The sequence below is a fragment of the Numenius arquata genome, chromosome 12 (genome assembly GCF_964106895.1).
Source record: "Numenius arquata chromosome 12, bNumArq3.hap1.1, whole genome shotgun sequence".
Lineage (NCBI taxonomy): Eukaryota > Metazoa > Chordata > Aves > Charadriiformes > Scolopacidae > Numenius > Numenius arquata.
This window is the reverse complement of record NC_133587.1, coordinates 25275053-25294751: the sequence shown is the minus strand read 5'-3', so window position 1 is coordinate 25294751 and position 19699 is coordinate 25275053. Positions and strand designations below refer to the sequence as shown.

Below are 19699 nucleotides of genomic sequence, written 5' to 3'. Positions count from 1 at the left end.
ACCAGTATCTTGTACTTCCATCTGTTACCCCAACCACAACAATACATAATCCTCAAAGGGTTTACAAAGGAATAAGAACGTTCATACTAAAATCATCAGAACACCGATCTTAATCTGTTGGATGATCTCTGTCCAAAACAGATAGGAGGTGTTTAAAACTGCATTTTAATCAAAAAGACGGACAGTGAACTAGGAAGTTTTGTCACATACTATTTCTCCCTATCGATTTCAACACAGGAAAAATATTTTTTAATATAGTTGCCACTGCTATTGCCATTAAGAGTCATAATAAAAATCATTTGCCTATATCTAACAAAGATTTAAAACAATGTTGTTTTGAGATCAAGTTTTTAAGCACCTGCCTTGTTCTAAACAAACATCAAGTTTTTTGTTTCTTGAAGCATATATATTTTTGAAGTATCTCTTGTTTATACAGTGAAAATATAGTATATAAAAAATAAAGCCCTGCCCACTACAAAGATATTGAAGTTCCATTCCTCTTTCAAAAAAAAAAAAAAAAAAAAAAAAAAAAAGGTAAAACTAAGCAAGAAATCCACTAGAACAACAAAAAGGACAAAATTTCAAAATTACAAGAATGAGGTATCACAGAGTTAGCTAATTTTTATCCAAACACGAAGGCCTTGAAAGAAACTTCAAAGCAAAAAAGACTTTGGTAGATACAGTATTCTGCAGGGTCATTCCACACACAGGTTTGCTGGGAACAGGAAGCCTCTCACAGCCCCAAATGCACGTAATGTTTAGAACAGAAGAAGAACAAACCAGCCAATTTCAATTGCTAAAAAGCACACAAGATTATGAAAATGTCATCCGGCTGCACAGGGGTCCAGATTCAGAATATCCTTTTACATGTTTAAGCTTATAATTCTCCATATAGACATTTTGTTTGTTAATTAAGCTAAATTGGAAAAAAATAATTGAGGGACATACTCAACACAGCTGGCATGCCTGAGTACTGATCTTGTTTTCTTTGTGTAACAGAACATACAGACGATATAGTCTGTATAAACTATCACTTATTTTTGCTAAACCTGTCACGTTTTCATTTCATCAATTTCCAAAGAACCTATTTTCATGCAACTTATTTTTCCCCCTCCAGCCTCAAAACCTGCATTTATGTAGCATATAGGCCAATACACAGGTCAATCTACTACAGCCACCTGCAGCATACTGGCACCTATAAATGGAACAAAACTTACTCTTCCAACGTCATATTCTAATTTTTACTGTTTTTCCCAATGCAACTTTCAAGATATTTTAAAAGATACTCTGTTCTTGACAAGCATACTCAGAATTATGGCCTAAATAATAAAGACATATTTTGAGGTAAGAAAACAAATCCAATAAATGCCTACCTGAACCCACTGGAGATGAGCCAACACTAAGACTTTGTAAACTTCCATTCCTGAGCAAAGTTGGAGATTTTTGAAGACCAGAGCTTGTCACGCTTCCTGCAGCAGATGCCACAGATGAAGTTGGGGAAGCAGAAGAAACTGAAAGATGGGAAATACTTTCTTGACCTTTATTTCCTTTGGGTCTACCAGGCCCATGTTTACTTTGCTTATTTCCTTTCCGTTTCTTCTCTGTTACAGTTTCTTCTTCTATTCCAGATGTTTGAGCTCGTTTATATGCTGTAGAAGTAAGGCTTGAACTACCTATGTCTCCAGGTGAGCTGTCAAAGTTTTTAGATTGGGAAACAGCTGATGAAGAAGGGAGACCAATTAAGGAAGTGAAACAATTGACACCCCCTTCTTGACTCCCAGTCTCTCCTTTATGTACATCTTTGGTTGACGAAGCCTGTTGAGAATGCGTGAAACTGTCACTTCGCAGATCTGTGTCTGTAAAACTCAAAAAATCCTGGGCAGACTGAACTGAGCTTCCAGAGGATGACTTTATGCTCCCAGGAGTGCCCAAAAAGCTTCCTAAAAAAGAAAGAAGAGAAAAAGTGCAATTATTTTTTTCCTATAGTTGATGAAAATTGATGGGAATGGTTAACATTTTAGAAAACAAAACTTTAAAGTGCAAGGACTTTATGAGAAGTGTTACCAAGACCTAAAGAATTTATTTTTAAGGTAGCTCATTGCTTCTCCTGCTGATCTTCGCTCTGCTGGATCTGATTCTCGATTCCTATCCGAGATTCAGATTTGAATTTAGGGCACAAACAAGGTTGAAAATGAGTAAAAGAAGAATAACAACTTTGCTGCTTTGGCAACTTGGACATCCCTCATGTTTTGAAGCCACAACAAACAAATGGTGCAAGTCAGAGCAGTTTTTTTCTAAGCACTCACATATATAAAAAGAAGGCTGACAGAAACGTGCTATGACCCCATGTACACTATGCCTGCGATCTTCCTTACCATTCTACTTAAATCAAGGGTCTGACACAGGTCAAGGGAACAGCAATTGCACTTAATTTACCCTGGCTGAGGAGCTGTTTCACAGAAGAGGTATTTTTCAAAAGGACATGAGAGGAAGTGGAGAAAAGTGTATAAAATTGGCATTTTAAGACTTGTATAGCACTGACAGAAAACCATAAAGATCTTCTGTGTAACAGAATTACACTGCTTCTGTAATATTTGGAATGCAGTCTTTTCATCACTGTGTTAGCGCATGCAAGACAGAAAATGAAGCACGCTTAGGAAATACAAACACCTACTTTCACTGAAATTCATTAACTTTATATGGGTGGGTGCATGTGGGTTACTGATTTGAAGAACTCAGACTGACAGCAACTATCCCATCAAGAAAACACTCCCAAATACGACATTAGGAATAAAAACACTCCTTTAAAAATTACTGTTTTATCATTAGTACTCCATTAACATTAAGAATGCCATTTAAAATACAATTTACATTAATACAGCAATTTAAAAATAATAATAAAAATATTGTTGTTTTGTATTTTAAATAACTTACATCAACTTCACTTAACGTAGCTTTAAAGAAAATACATGCACATATTGAAGATCTATTTTGCCATCTGCAGTGAGCAACATTTTTCCTTAAATGCAGGATTCCAGAAGGTATTTTTCAAAGTTTTGAGAATTGAAAAAAAAAAAAAAAAAGAAACAACCAAAACCAATACTTCTGTTTTTTCAAGTAAAAAAGCCTGAAATATTGAAAGAGTTCTCAAGAAATTTAAAAATGCTGACTACATAATCAAACTCAAAGAAACAGCAACATCATAAAGCAGAAAAGACAGTCAGCTACTACATGCCACAGTGAAAATTATGGAAAAACAATTGTTATAAAAGGTCTAATTTGTTGTGTTTCAAAATAACATGTTTTATTAGTTAAATAATCAAAAATATACTTTTAAAATTTTTTAATCTTTCTTCGACTCTGACAAAGATGCCATAATAAAATTTGCTTTTTAGAAGTATCAACAGTGCATTGAGTGGGTTTTAGCATATTCAAAATGTCTAACTTTTTTGTTACATAAGGTAAATAAACCACATATATTTGTCACATAATCATCTTCTGCTTATGTATTTCAATTACAAAAAAAAAAAGTAAAAAGGGCTTTCACTTTGAAGAAGATAGTATATTTTAAAGGTCTGCATCTTGAAAAATTATTTAGGGGCCACCGCATCCTACACATTAGGTACTTGTTTCGTTCTACTATGCACTAACTAAAAATCAGAAGCAGTATTCCCTTAAAGAGCTAAGAACGACCTCTAGACTCAAATTCATATGTTAAATTTTACCCGACTAACTTTTCAGCACATAAAGAAACTTCTGGTTTAAGCAGTTAAAGAGAATACTTTAACAGTCTTAACAAAAGCACCAGTTTTGCCCTTTAAAGATGCATGACCACCTTTTTCATGTTATCACAATGAATATTTTTTCCTGGAAAAAAAGTTTTCTCCCCAAAGTAAATTCTCTTTATTGAGGATAAAGGATGAACCACTTTTCAAGTTTTAAATATGTAAGATTTCTAATTCATGTCAAAGCAGAAGTCATGTTGCAGCGTAACAATTAATACCTTGCTGAAAAGGGCTAGCTGCAGTCACAGTTGTTCCTGGATTTCTTCCAGCACCAGGCTTTCTTCCCCTCTGACCTGAGCTGTGACCTGCAGATTTCTTCCCTTTGCTCTCTGACCCTCTAGCCTCTGAAGAATCTTTTCCACTTGAAACGTGTGTAGAAACTTCCTGGAAATTTGCATTTGTAAATCGAGCTGCAGTATCTTCCAACCGCTTCAAGGAGCCTGACATGGAATTGTTGCTAGTGCTTGTGTATGTCTAGCATTTTGATAAGAGAAAAGAAATAAGAAAAAAATTAGGTTGCACAAAAAACTAAGAAAAGCTGTTTAAAAGAACTCATTCTTTCAAATAAACTTAGAAGTGTTCAAATAATGAGATAACTGGCAATAGCAAGAGTTAAATAAACTGAATTGTTAACATTTCCAGCAAACAATTGAAGAGTATAAAACTTCATTTTCTGGGACAAATGCACAAAAACAATGTCGGCTTGGATTGAAATTTTTACTTCACTGAGGTCAAAGGATTAACCTCAAATCTATGGTTACAGTCTTTACATTCTATTTAAATAGGATATTGTTATTTTACTACTTAAAATTTAAAAAGGAAATATGAGACTATTCACGCTTTTCTGGAAATACAATTTTTATGCAGTTTGCTTTGTCAAACTGGAAACGTTCCATCAGCAGTGGAATTGATTTGAAGGCTTCAGAACCTAAGAACTTGCATTTTTAAGACTTTATACTCTTAACACCAAACCAAAATCAACTCCAACAGGCCCAACTACCCCAACTACCCAACTACCAACTACTACTTCTTGTCTTCGCTTTCCACCATCACAATAGTATCATCAAGTAAAGAAGACACATGAGTTCTAGTTGGCCGAGACACGTGGAGGAATGACTGGCTACCTACGACAAACCTGCTGCCTGACAGGAAGGAAAAAGCTTAACACGCTCTTGAGCTCCCAATGCAGATTTCTTCTTCAACCCCCACCCATTCCCAAGAATTACGGACTTTTCCCTACACCCGTAAACTCTTGACAGGGCTTTCAAAAATTTTATCTTTAGGCTCATTATTCTCACATTAAATTTTTTCAGAATTGTTTATATGGGTGAACAATAGTCAAAATAGGTTCACAGAAAGTAATTAGGTGGGCAAGGAAACTGTGGGCACAGCATCAGAAAATCACACAAAGGAATGTAATTGTTTTCATAATAAAATTAAAAAAAAGGATTTCTAATAGCAGAAGTTTAATAACAGAAGAAAGAAAATGAAAGCAAAATTAGGAAAAGGGAAATACTATTCTGATGTTGTTTATACTCAAACCAGCTAGTAAAATAGCCTTTCGGCTGTATAAAGCTTCTTCAACAAAAGAATATGGATCAAACTAGAAGCTACTCATCTGTTCAAAACAAGCTTAAGTTTGTTTTCCAGTTCTTTATAGAAGAGAGTTTAAAATAGTATCTAAGTTGATCTCCATTAGAGACCACACAAACACATGCCTCTTAAAATTGAACATATACACACATTTTCTCTTCTTTGATAGAGATGCTCACTGAATTTAGGCCTACAGCAGAATATTCCCACATCTTTACATACAGCTTTGTATAGCTGGTAGAAAAAGTTTTCCCTATCTTTACTAGAACAGCCAAGATCCTTACATAGAATTTAATTTTCAGTTGCAAATGCCAGAAGACAACTAAATATGCAAGCTTTGAGGAAGATGAAAATTTCACTCTATTTGTGTACTGCCCTGTATGAATTATTTGGAACTGCAATATAAAGATATTAAGGATTTTCTGAATAACAGTGAAGAAAAATCACTGTAAGTCTGTTAAAGTACAATGTTAATAATAATTTACCTCAACTCCATATTACTACACTGGTAACCGTTTGTTATGGTTTGAGAAACCCATAACAATTTATTGTCATTTACACAATTATTCTATCACCCGATGACCCCTCCACACCCAAGAAGGGGAACCAGGGAAAACAAGAACACAAGGGTTGAAATATAAACAGATTTAATAGGATAAGATGAAATAAGTAACTATAATACTAAAGAACCAGTATTGATCCCAATACCAATATAAAACATTATACTCGGCCAGTTCTATCAGCAGGAAGCCGTGCACTCCCAGCAGGGGACAGCAAATGTCGGACACTGTGAGTGCTACGGCTTCGGGAGGAAGGGAAGGACTCCTGGGTCCAGCACCGGGGCAAGGAGTTCTCTGGACTGACGCCATCAAGGGAGAGAGAGAACTACACAGAAAACTTCCTCATTAACATTGAATGTGCCGTTCATGGTATAAAATAATCCTGTTGGCCAGCTGGGGTCAAGGGCCCAGGCCTCGCTCCTCCTTGTCCCTGCACCCGGCAAGGCTCAAAAACACCAAGACGTTGAATCCCACAGAGCCTGGCTGGCTATAAAGTCGATATTTCCACAATTTCAGACACTAGAGTCTTCTAAAAGTGCGGTTTTCCCAAGAATTAGAAGAGAAGTTAGTCCTGTGTTGATCAAACCAGGACACTGTTTCCAATGAAGATGGAGTCAATTCTAAGGTAAGCTTACTCGTTAACTTTTTGAACTATTATGAAGTCCACAAGTATGCTCAATTTTCCTGAAACTGATGGGTCACTTGACCTGAGTTAAGAAGCAGTGGTTCAAATTTGGGTCATTTAAACAAAGGGTTTCCAGACATGCAATAACCCAAACCAAAAGCCAGGCTTTTTCTAGGATCCAGGATTTCTCCTCTTATCCTATTCCTTCCTTTCCTAATTCTTATCTCCTGTTCACTCAGTTGAATATTAATTGCAAAGATAACTCTCTGTAGGTATCAACAATCACAGTTTGATGTTATCTATAGTACCTCTTCTCCATTCCTGCAGGAATTTTTTTTATTTATTTATTTTGAAGGGAAATAAAGAGTTTAACTTCACTCTACCAACTGGCCAGGCAATGACAAGTAGGCATTAATTTGCATATACTGTGCACAGACTTAGTCTGGTTGCACGCCTGACTCCTGTTCTTAGCAGATTTACTGGAAATATGCATGCACATCACAGTTCTGCTTTTGAAAATTTTGCTCCAACAGATATTTCTGTTTTGGAAGGTGCTGTAAAGTGTACTGAAAGCTACATGCTTACTTAGATTATCTTGAATGATGTGATGCAATATACACTAAGCAAAGTAAAATTGTTATCATTTGTTTAGTTGTTTAATTATTTTTTTTCACAGGGTATATTCCTTACCTTAAGCAGTTAATCACAACAAAGTACCCTAAACCAGATCTACATACATCAGTCTCTTTAAGAAGAGATATCCACAAGATATAGAATAGGATGTAAGGTAATACTACAGCACAAGCTTTAGATTATTAAGCTAAATGGTTCATACAATAACCTACATAGCACTAAACAAACTGCTTTTCTAAAATGCTAGGTTCAAAAAGACAAAGGCCTAACAGAAATGTCTCAGAAAAATCTTAATATGCCATGACAAAGCTATAGCGTTTGTTTGTTTGGGGTTTTTTTTGAGGTCAGGAGAGTGAGCGTGGCAGTGGGCAAGGGTCTGAGGATAGAGGCAGAACACCTTTGGTTACTGACTGACCGGCTTCAGCCTCTGCAGTGCCCCCCCTGGCCCTGAGTTTACAATGCTGTCCCCCCCCAGCACACGGAATACTCTACTCAAGGTTCCCCCCTTCACTGCTCACACTGCAGTCAGTCTTTTTCTTTCATTTCAGTATAGACATCCCCTAAAAAAGGAGATTCCCCGGATGCTCTCACCCACCTCCATTCCTTGGTTTATTTGGGAGGACTCGACTATTTCATGAATGTTAATCCTGTTCTCAAAAATCAATCAGTATTTGCTAGTGCAATTATCAAGTTAACTCTGTGTGTATCAGGGTTCCTTTATGTTTCCCATAAACCAGTTTGCAGGGTTTTTTTCCCCAAAAAGTGCACTTTCACATTGCCCACCTGGTGCACAGATAGCTACTGCCATTTTTACGCTCCCCATATATCACTGTGCACCCTGAAGAGTTATACCACCCACCTCTAGCAAGGTGTAAAACTTCTGGGAAAGCTTTAGATTTGTGGTAAAGGCGTAACAATCATTCTTGCTCTAGACAGGCGTGAGAAGCCTTTACCCCTAACACAGATGTACAAGGTGGTACTCTTGCACAGAGAAGGGAAGGACCACAGCAGGTAATCCTCCACAAAAATGACACATGGTCCAAGAAAAAGACAACCAACCAAAAAAATAACCAAGGTGCACATGTACAAGTATGTCCCATAACCCACAAACACCACGCATGCTGTAGGAGAGTGATGTTCAGTCATACCAAATAGAGGTTCCTCTACTCTCTTCATTCTCTCCTGTATCCCACTGCGGTAGGATCTGAGCGGCTCCGCTGAGAACCAGGTTGGGCTGATAGTTAAGGTGAACTGAGTATTGTTATCATCGTCATCTCTACTATTCCAGATAAAATTTAGTCAGCTGTACTTTCTGTTTGCAATATCTTTTATTTAGTCACTGGCTACAGTTTGAATACAGATACACTGTCTTGTGTATCTATGTACATCAATGTTTTGGAGGTTTGTTTTAATTAGTAACACTCCCTCCCAAAAGAAAGAGACAACTGTATTTTTCTGTATCTGTTAAACTACACACATTTTTAAACTCTCTATACTAGCCAAAGCTCAAAACCTGAGACAAAAGCTTTTACCAGGACCACATAAAGGGCTGATGGCTCTTCCCAATTAAGAAGGTAGCCAGAAGAAAACCTCATCTTAAGAGGCGGAGAGAGTATTCAAATTCCTAAGTTATTCTAGTCCTTCTTAAAACATTCACTATCTATGCCCCAAGAGAAAAGCGAAAAATTTGTTAGTACATTAAAGAGTAGTTAAGAATTTCTTATTTCAAAATTTTTCAAGCTTAACTGATCCAGACTAAGCAGTGTTTGCTGAGACAGCACAGGGATGCACAAAAATGCCTCTCAAAGGGCATACTCGTATCTCAAGACAGCATTTGCACTGGAACCTCTAGTAAAATTTCTTGGAATTAGATTTTTCAGAACAAACAGGCAAACCAAGTATACTAACTCACATAATGTAAATCCACAGCTTATTCTGCAGCCTTTCATGAGTCTATCTTAAGAAATCACTCATCCAGATAAAAACATGCTTTAAGGCATTACCTGCATAAATGGCCATTACCACTGTATCACAAAGGATTCAACTTCTTTAAAAAGGAAAAACAAAATTCGTTTCAAATTCCAGCTCCCCCCACAGGAACAACCCAGTAGCAGAAGTGATTATATACCATGATAAAATAACCTATTCACTGCAAAGACAGACTGCTGTGAAAAAGACATCAAGTTCAAATCAATTCTGACAACTCTATGTAAAAGGACGCAAGAAGTAACATATTAATACGATATTCTGAACCAAATATTTACCTCAGAAGAAAAAAATAGTTTTATTATTAAAATTTCAAATTTTTGAGAAACACGCTATGAATTTATAACCTAGAAAAGCAAATACATGTAAATGGTGCCAAAAGGACTTAGGAAAAAAAAAAAAAAAAATCAAAAGACGATAACTGAAGGAAATAGCCTCAAAAGTCACTTCCAAATATCCAGCAGATACTTTCTAAAAAAAACCATAATCACACTTAGTAACTTCATTTAAAAATAATGTACACCAATTTTCCTGATGATCTGACACATTATACAGAGAAAGTAGAAAACAAAACAGATAGCTTAGGTAGAAAAAACCCACAGGATGCAAAAGGTTAAAAAAAGAAAACTAAAAGGACTCACGTTGATATTTAAATTTCACAATGAATACTTCTGGTTTAGTTTAATTCAGTTATAATTTCGGTTCTAGAATTACAGAGAGTTCCCGTTCTTTTTAGTGTTTGCTCTAGTTCTACCTTGCTCCTGACCATAGGAGTTGCAACACTTTTATCATCCATCTATTTAATGATTTTTAAGACTACAAAGAGGCGAGGATTAGGTATTCAAAAGAACGTAAAAATATTAAAAATGTTCCTATTATAAATCCTATAGACATAAGACAAAAAAAATATTTGAATTGCTATACATACATATTTAGTACAATCTTGCTTAACACTATGGCCAACAACTCAGCAGGATTTTCAATCTTTACTTGGATTAAATAGAGGTCTGCTAAAAATGGCATTTTACTCTTGTTCACCTTACTGAAGCATACACCACTGAGTCCTAAACCTTGTAATTAGAAAAAGACAAGGGAGAACAAAGCAATTAGAGGTCAGCAGAAAAACAGAACCCAACTGTGTCTTCAGCATTGAAAGCATATGTTAATAGGTAGGACTCAATATATTTCAATATATTTTCTTTCACTTTTACAGAAATATACAGTAGTATCACTTTTTGTTAAAACTTATGATGATGATTAGATAATCAAAGTACAAAATGGATGTAATTCAAGAAAGATAAGATCATACCTAGCACAAAACACAAACAAAGACTGTAAACTTTCAAGGAAGATCCCACACAAGGTCTTCCCTCATTTACAAGTTTTCTCAGACTTAAGAAGAACATGTTCAGGACAAATTAGTAAAATGAAATAAGATATCACATGAACCAGTCAATACTATTCAAAGAGTTCTACAATGTAATTTCAATAAAAACTGTCACACTCACCAACTGCAATGTCTAATCGCTCTTAAATCAAAACAGCAAAGCAGCAAATTGACTCTACGTTTGTTTGTTTGTTTTTTTTAATAAAGAGTTATTGGGAGTTTCAGAAAACCACTGACTAGTAAGTTTCAATTGACACAGTAGTGTCGAAAAGAATGCAGCAGAACCAGAAACAAGACTTATCAGAAGTGTGAGTCACAAATAATGGGATGTTAACAGGTACACACCCTCAAGTTAATAGTCCTACTATTGAGAATAAAGAAATATCCAAAGAATAATAAAAAACTAACTTTCTTGGTGATGATTCTTGAAGTTGATACCACTAGATAAGGGAATACTTCCAGGGACTAGAGAAGGTCAGTACTTCAATTGTTTCCAACCATCCAACAAGGTCTTGGTGTATGCAAATGTTGACATTGCATCTCAGCAACCAAACTACATCCAGCTAACACAAGCTTCAGCATCTTTGCTAAAAAACAGTGCTTCATATACTGATGGCTAATTAATTCAAACCACAATTCCTCAACTCGCATGTCAAACATGAATGGGACAAATGTTTTCCAACTCTGGAAGCAGAAAACCCATTTCTCAATACTGCTGCCCACTCTGCAATACCATCATTAGTGTCATTTCTTTTGTGGATAGCGCAAGCGATTCTTGTAGAGTACAGTGAGAACTGTCATTATTTAACCCTCTATGTTGTCCATTCAATATAGGTATTTGCTAGCCCATTAGCAGGAAGGAGAAATCACAGAACCTAATGGAGCAGACTACTAAAAAGGCAACGTGATATTACAAATATACAAAACATGAGCTGTAATTAGCAGGGCCTGTTGTGATAGGAGAAGGGGCAATGGCTTTAAACTAAAAGAGGGAAGATTCAGATTAGACATAAGGAAGAAATTTTTTACAATGAGGGTGGTAAAACACTGGCCCAGGTTGCCCAGAGAGGTGGTTGATGCCCCATCCCCGGAAACATTCATGAGGTCAGGTTGGATGGGGCTCTATGCAACCTCAGCTGGTTGAAGATGTCCCTGCTCATTGCAGGCGGGTTGGACTAGATGACCTTTAAAGGTCCCTTTCAACCCAAACTATTCTATGATAATTTCATAGTTACCAGCTTAAATGCTTACAAGTTCAGTGACAGCTCAGCACACACAAGGGAATTTCAAAGGAAAGATTTTCTAAAACTTATGTTTAATAATTTGAGAATGAAATAAAACTTACAGGAATATCAGTGGCCCCTGACTGGGATCATTAAATTACTCACTATTCAATTACAAAAATCTAAGCCTTTCTCCATATTATAAACCTCAAAATATTTTAGGATTTTACATTATAGGAAAAAATACCAAGTGTGCTTGACAATTATAGACTCTATGCCATTATAAAGCTCCTGTGCATACACTGGAATGATTACATCATAGAATTTCAACATAACTGACTGAAGTGGAATAGGAGGAAAGCCACATTGACTTACTTTCTCTGTAGTTACAGTAAGAGATGGAACCAAGGATGGTGAGGACTCCGACTGCTTCTTATATTTTTGCTTGTGTTTATCTTTCTCTTTATATTTCTAGAAGTTATAAAAGAGAATATAACCTAAGTTTAGCTTCATCTTTAACACAACCCATTTTACATATCATCAAGCATTATCAAAACTTAAGAGATGCTAATAAGTGCCCTGTGCTATTTTAATGGAAACAACATTAGTGTTTTGAAATTTTTATAATATAATTTTATAAAAGCAAATCAAGTATTTATATTTGCTTTCAAAATACACAAACTGAAATTCTTCAATTATAGTCAGCATTTATGAATCCACTGTTGGTAATATTATCCATATTCCCAATAATCAATTAATCAACATGAGAAACTGGAATAAAAACAGAGACATGTCTTCTGCTGCAGAGGTCTTCCTGCATTTCTGCACCTGCAGTATTTTTTGTTGGGATGTTACTGTAAATTAATGCAAGGTTTCAGCTTTGACTCCCCTACTGACATTTCCATGCATAAGAATGTGAAGTTTGATTTAGATTTCATTCCCAAAACGGTGCATACAGTTTACATACTAAGTAAGTATCTTCCATATTAAACTAAACAGAATATCAAAAGCTACACAAATCAAGTGTGCTTTCTAAGGAGGTTGAAAATTTAAACACAATATGAAGCACTAGCAGCGTGAATGAAATTGTGCAAACAGAGAGAAAATAATTTCTTAACCCAGAGCCTTTAGAGTAAAATAGAAGTCTTCCCATACTGATAGAAATCAATTCTTAGAAGATTACAGAATCAGACACAAATTGTATTTGTTTAAATAATTCAGGCAAATTTAAAAAAAATACCAAGTCTAACAAAATTAACAATTCAACTTAGAATATAGAAGGGGTTTAATACTTTTGACAGAAGGGGTATAAAAGTCCCATTGAGTAGCTTGTGAAAAGATGAGGAAGACAACTTAAAAACTGTAAGTCTGAATAGCTATATGAAAACTCAGTAACTGTTTTGAATCTTAAAAATGACCCACGCTGATCGTTTTCTATCAAAATGACTATCCAGACCCTAAAAGGAAATGTCATTTGTTCAAGCACAACCACTGTCACCAAGCACCATGACAAGATGTAATATGTGCATACTCTATTCAGGTATCACCAAGTGTCAACTTTCTATTTCTGTCACAACAGAAGAAAGATCAGAAACTTATTTCACGGAATCAGTCTGAGAGAATAAGAAAATGGGTTCTTGAAATCTCTGATAAAATAGAATCAGTTAATTGACAATCTAGATGCAAAGCTGAAAGCAAAACACATTTATCTCTACCTTTATGAACTAGAAATACCAGCTTACTTAGAGATCACCTTGTCTCCAACTAGTCCCAAATCCATTTAACTAAACTTAGAACCTAATTTTGCCAGGAAGGAAATACAGTTTACTCAAGAAAATTCATATATAAAGTACCATAACTATCTTCACCAAAATATCACGCACAAATATATTTGCTAGAATATGTAAAGTCATTTGATTCTTGTACACTTCTTAAAACTCAAAGGAAGGTCCAAGAGAAAGGTTGATGGGGATTTCTAGGTTTGTTTTTTTTCAAACACTGAAGTGAACTTGGTATTTTTTTTTCCCAGTGTGCTGCCTGGATACAAATATAGAGTTTTCCCTTTCATAATATAGTGTGCAGGTGTCATAATTACAATAATATACAACACAAGGTAGGATTTCAGTTGTTTGAAACCTAATATAGGCTTGTTGAGGGAGTTTTAGATCAGGGAGTCTGGTTTTGTTTTCTTTTGGGGTTTTTTTTGGAGGGGGGGTTGTTTGAGTCTTTTTAGACTTGGAAAATACACATTTGAAAGAAAGAAAAAAAATATGGACAGGAGGGATTCAAATATAGTGTCTTTTCAATAGTTTCTCAAATATAACAGTCCCAAAAGTGCTACCCATACTGCCAGAAAACAAACAGGGATCAAGAGAAGCATCTACACCAACTGCCATGTTATCCATCAAATCTGTTCATCCAAAAGCCTTTGATCAGTGCTAGTTACCCAGCTCACTGTATCACCAGTGTACACGTGTAGGTAAACTCGAGTAACAATTTCACTGAATCCCAAACAAGCCTCAAGAAAGAAGTTATGAAATGGAAATCTAAGCCACTGCTTGAGTTTCTTTACCTTTCATCGTTTTACTTGGAAATTCAAATCATCCTCCAGAAATTTTTTTATTTATCATTTTGGAGCCAAGAGGCAGTGACTTAATATACTTTAAGATAAAACTTAACCACGATATCAGTAAACAACAGGAAACATTTAAATGAACATTTTACAATCTCTTCTGTTAACTTTACTTAGTGGTCTTTTACTTACAGTGTTAATTTTGTCTGAAAGGCAAAGGAACACAGAATTCTGATCAAAAGAACAATCAGGAGGACTTCAAATTACATTCTGTAATGTACTGAAATCACTTTGATAGCAGTCTCAACAGAAAAGGATGTGTCAAGAAGAAGGAAAGAAGGATACAAGAATGGAGGAAGGCAGGGGGTATAAACAACGAAAAGCCTGGAAAGAATGTGCTTCATGTTCTGTTAAGTGAAGCATCAACAACCACATCAAATTCTTCTCCCAGATCCAAAACATCAACACAAAGTTTGCCAGGACAGCTTACCAAGGTTACAGCTTACCACTCAAGGCCACTGGAGGGGTACCCCACCCGAAGGCCTTTTGCATACAAAGATCTCATCCACAGGAGGTCTGCTGTCCTTAACTCTACATTTCCTCCTCCTTTTAGTTTATATCTCCTCTAACAATCTCTCCTCTTTTTTTTTTTACTTTTTCTTTTCTTTTCTCTTTTCTTCTTAAGGAAAGTTCAGAAGTCTTACTTCTGAATGTGAATTGACTCCAAATGCAAATAACATCAAAGAAACGGAGAACACTTCATTGCAGGAAAGCCTTTGAAAGGGATGCTCAGATTTTATACTGATAAGAATAAAAATTTCAGCAACAACCTGCTGAGATGAAGAGGCTTAGCTCCCACAAAGTGAATCCTTGCAGTTGCACCCTCTTCTCACCATAAAGATGCACACTGTTAAAGGAGAAGCCACTGCCCGAGCATCCACACACACGCTGTCAGGCACACTTAGTCCTTCTTCAGGCTCGACCTTAGGTTTCTCGCAGCAGAGCCTCAGGCATCGGATTTTATGAAGTAATTAATTTAACTGAAAGGTACAGCAGCAAGGACAGCCCGGGTTGGGTGCCTCCAAAGAGAGGGATCCTGAACAAAGAAATCCCTGGGCAATTATACCCTTCTCATCTACACACCCGCCCCTCATGGATTCTTCACATGCTGTCCACGCATCTTGTAGTCCAACGCTGATTTTTGGTCTGAGGTCTTCTAACATCTTACTGGGTTCTTTTTCTGTGTCCAGGCAAGCAAACTCTTATCTTGTTGATTTGCAGTTTTAGCGGAGGGTTGGAGCCTCCTCATCTTCTTGTTTAAACTCTTTGTGCACCTGCACTCACTGGCAGAACATGGAGAACCGAAGAGTCTCGGACTTGGGAAAAACACTACCAAAGCATCAGTGTGATATCAACATCTTTCCCATACTAAAAGATTAAACACAGCATTGTACCAGCTGCTGGGGAAATTACTAAGAAAAATAACTATTGCAACCTAAAGGCTTCAGCAAATCCAGCTACTCACGCTAAGTAAAGCTAGGCAGACAGCACAAATCACACAGTAAGTAATTTATTCTAATTAAAACTTACTTATTTACGCTAAATAATTAATATCCCTCCACACATACAAAGCATAAGTTCTGAAATACCCACTTTTGGATCCAAAAAAGGAATAACAGAGGGACATGAATTCCCACAATATTTAACAAATATGACAGCTTTCCATAAAGTCTGTCTCAAAGGACACACAAACTAACCATCTTCCCTGCTGTCAGAAAGCAAACAAAAAACAAACAGTTGGCCATTCACTGAAAACTCACTGCATGCTTCACTTTTGTGAGACCTCCTACGACCAGCCACAGCTTAAAAAAAGAAAATTAAAAATCAAAAAACCCATAGCAGAAGCTCACTAATATACATCCAGAAAGCCACATGGAAACCCACCATTCTAGGGAAGGTAATGATATCAAACGTCTGACCTTTTACAAGCTTTACTGTAAGGAAAAAAAAGGCAGAAATTATTCTTAAAGGACTGAAAACAGTAAGCAAAAGCTAAGAGAGCTCCAAGGGCAGGCAGAACCTATGTATCCCATTTATATACTCAGACTTAAATTTTTTAAAGATTCATAGGCATGAGTTCAGATGCTCCAAACACCTGTGTTTTCAGATAGTTGCAGAGCTGATAAATGCAATGCTACATTCTGTAAAAACACGATTTAGCAGAAGAAACATTCCAAGGAAGGACACGTTAGAAAATACAGGGCCAGTTACAAAACTGACAAAGCAAACTTCAGTCTCAGTTCACAAATAAGGTAGCTCAACACAGTAGATTCGGGCAGCTCCTGAAACCTTTCCTACTGTAAGAAAAATAAGGCGCGATTGCCATGCAGCCACCAGGTAAACAGCTGTAACATTATTCATCCTAGAACTTGAAGAGCCCTGATTTATGATGTAGCTAAATACCAATACAAAATACCAAGAGTTCATATGTCGTGATTAATCAGAAAGCTTTATTTATCACTAGGGATCTCATTTTTGGCTTTTGTTTCTTATCTAAAAAATTATGTAATACCATCTTAATTCCAATAGCTACATGCTGCAAGATAAGAAAACAAATACGGTGCAAGATTTCTCAAATTCTGTAACACTTTCAGTACATTGCCCTCTTGTGGGGCAGGGGGGTGGAGAAGGGAGAAAAAAAACGAACACATTTTTATTGGTTCTATTACTTCCACAAATATTCAGTCCACAAAATATGGTTCAAACTCTTCCTTTCGTTAGCTCTGTTTAATCCAGCAGGCAGCCAAACACCACACAGCCGCTCACTCACTCCCCCACCTCCAGTAGGATAGAGGAAAAGAATCAGGGAAGAAAACGTAAAATTCATGGGCTGAGATACATAATTTAATATAATTAAATAATTATTATAAGTTTAATAAGAAGTTTAATAAGAAGAGAAAATAATAACAATAATAATGATAAAAGAATATACAAAACAAGTGATGCACAATACAATTGCTCAGTGCCCAGCCCGTTTCCAAGCAGCGATCGCTGATCCCTGGCCCGCAGCCAACCCCCATTTACACACTGAGCATGACGTCTATGGTATGGAATATTCCTTTGGCCAGCTTGGATCAGTTGTCCTGTCTATGTTCCCTCTCAGCTTCTACAAGAAGCTGAAAAAGTCCTTGACTGCTTAGCAACAAGTGAAAACATTAGTGTTTTATCAACATTATTCTCATCATAAATCCAAAACACAGCACTATACCAGCTGCTAGTAAGAAAGTTAACTCTATCCCAGCCAAAACCAGGACAAGCTCATTTACACATTGGATCACTCTGAAGATCAGCACTTGCTTATTCATTTTCTTTAAAGTACTTTCAGATGAAACATTTATCAGACTACTGAATGAAAATATCACCTCATCGAAATATCAAATTAAGGATACAGGTATAATATTATCTTAACTCTGATGTGTTACCAACAGAATAAATGTTAACAAATCTACCCTTCACAGTTTGGCCCTCAATGTCTGAGAAGACTGAATAATGCAAGTGAACAGTAACTTTTGCGGTACAGATGAAATGGATGAGTGCAGCTTTTCTCTAATGGCATAATTAATTTATAACATTTCCACATGGAAGTATCACTTAACTTGTTAAAGGTGTTTACACTTATTTGCAATTCACTTCTGCTTCAGGAATGCACATCCTTCTCCAAAGAGGTATCCACACTACTTCATTAACCTCTCAGACTTTCTGTGTGCCAATTCAAACTGCTAAAACAGCAGCAACAAAAACCGAAGTGGATAGTTTTCTGCTGGTTTAGTGAGCCAGGTTAGTTCAGTGAAAGACTGCGAGTGACGAACAGTAACAGGGATGAGAAGAAGTAGATGCAGAACAGATGAGCAAGAACTCACCTGCCCAGGAAGAGGAGACTGACTTCTGTTTTGAAAGAATTAAAACACATGCACAATATCAGTAAGCACCAGTGCTTGGCCCTTCAGACAAACCTGCTTGGGCTGATCTTGAAGTATTCCATTTTTATCCTCTCCTCTATTACGAATATCATAACCACCACCTTTGGTTGTCCACAACCACAACATTTTCAAATCTATTTTCCTTAATGATTCCTGTAAGCAGAATCATCTGAATATCTAAATCATTTTTCAGCCACTGTTTTTCACTCCTTCAAATAATGCCAACATATCAGAATGTTGTATTAGCACAGAGTACTCAGATTGGTGCTTTTGTCATTTATGGATTTTTTGCACTATCTTTCCATCACTGAAGCTTGTACATCCAGAACCGTCACCATCGCAGCTAACAACTTTAATAGGAAGCTGCATATAGTACTTGCTAATCCCCAATACAAGAACTGCTTGGCCTCTTAGTTGTGACTACTAGCTATCAGTAATACAGCCATAACAATTCCAGAATGAAAGATGCCCATGGTCCACAAGTTTCAAATTCAGATCTGAATTTATCTTGTTTTGACAAAAACAGCCCCGAGCTCAGGCATTCTTCTATCATTTTATGCAGTATAAACCACAGCAGAAAAATTAAATGCAGTAGCAGTGTTGCTGCAGTCATAGTAAGAAAATGATATAGGCACAGGATTGTTTACAGGGAGAAGTGGAACACCACTGCCAGTATGTCATGCTTTTACACCAGCCAGCAACTAAGCACCACACAGCCACTCGCTTGCTTCCCCCCCAGGGAATCAGAAGAGTAAAAGTGAGGAAAAATTCATGGGTTGAGATAAAGACAGTTTAATGGGTAAAGCAAAAGCCACACACAGAAGCAAAGCAAAACAAGCAATTCATTCACTGCTTCCCACTGGCAGGCAGGTCCTCAGCCACCTCCAGGAAAGCAGGGCTCCATTACATGTTAACAGTTACTCGGGAAGACAAATACCATCACTCCAAACATCACCCCCTTCCTCCTTCTTCCTCCAGCTTTATATGCTGATCATGGCGTCATATGGTATGGGATATCCCTTTTGTCAGTTGAGGTCAGCTGTCCCAGCTGTGTCCCCTCCCAAGATCTTGTGCACCCCCAGCCTTCTCACTGTGGGAGTGGGGTGAGAAGCCTAAAAGGCCTTGACTCTGTGTAAGCACTGCTCAGTAATAATGAAAACTTCTCTGCATTATCAACGCTGTTTTCAGCACAAATCCAAAACATTGCCCCAAACTAGTTACTATGAAGAAAATTAACTATCCCAGTCAAAACTAGCACACAGCATTATTCAAATACATACACATTTAGCTCTAAGAATGAAAACTGTTCTTAAGTACCAAGCCTTGAAACAATTACTTAAAAGACCCTACTCAAT

At 36.7% G+C, this 19699-nt stretch overlaps 1 protein-coding gene across 2 annotated transcripts in view; it reads right to left on the bottom strand.

Annotated features, from left to right (window-relative positions):
• The window catches only part of MLLT10 (MLLT10 histone lysine methyltransferase DOT1L cofactor), a 137297-nt gene that overhangs the window by 63915 nt on the left and 53683 nt on the right, over positions 1-19699 (bottom strand). For both annotated transcript variants that reach the window (XM_074156954.1, XM_074156955.1), the window contains exons 9-11: positions 12168-12263; positions 4004-4259; positions 1374-1940 (exon numbers count right to left, since the gene is read on the bottom strand). In XM_074156954.1, coding sequence (XP_074013055.1) covers positions 1374-1940; positions 4004-4259; positions 12168-12263 — 919 coding nt within the window. The remainder of the gene's footprint in view (positions 1-1373; positions 1941-4003; positions 4260-12167; positions 12264-19699) is intronic.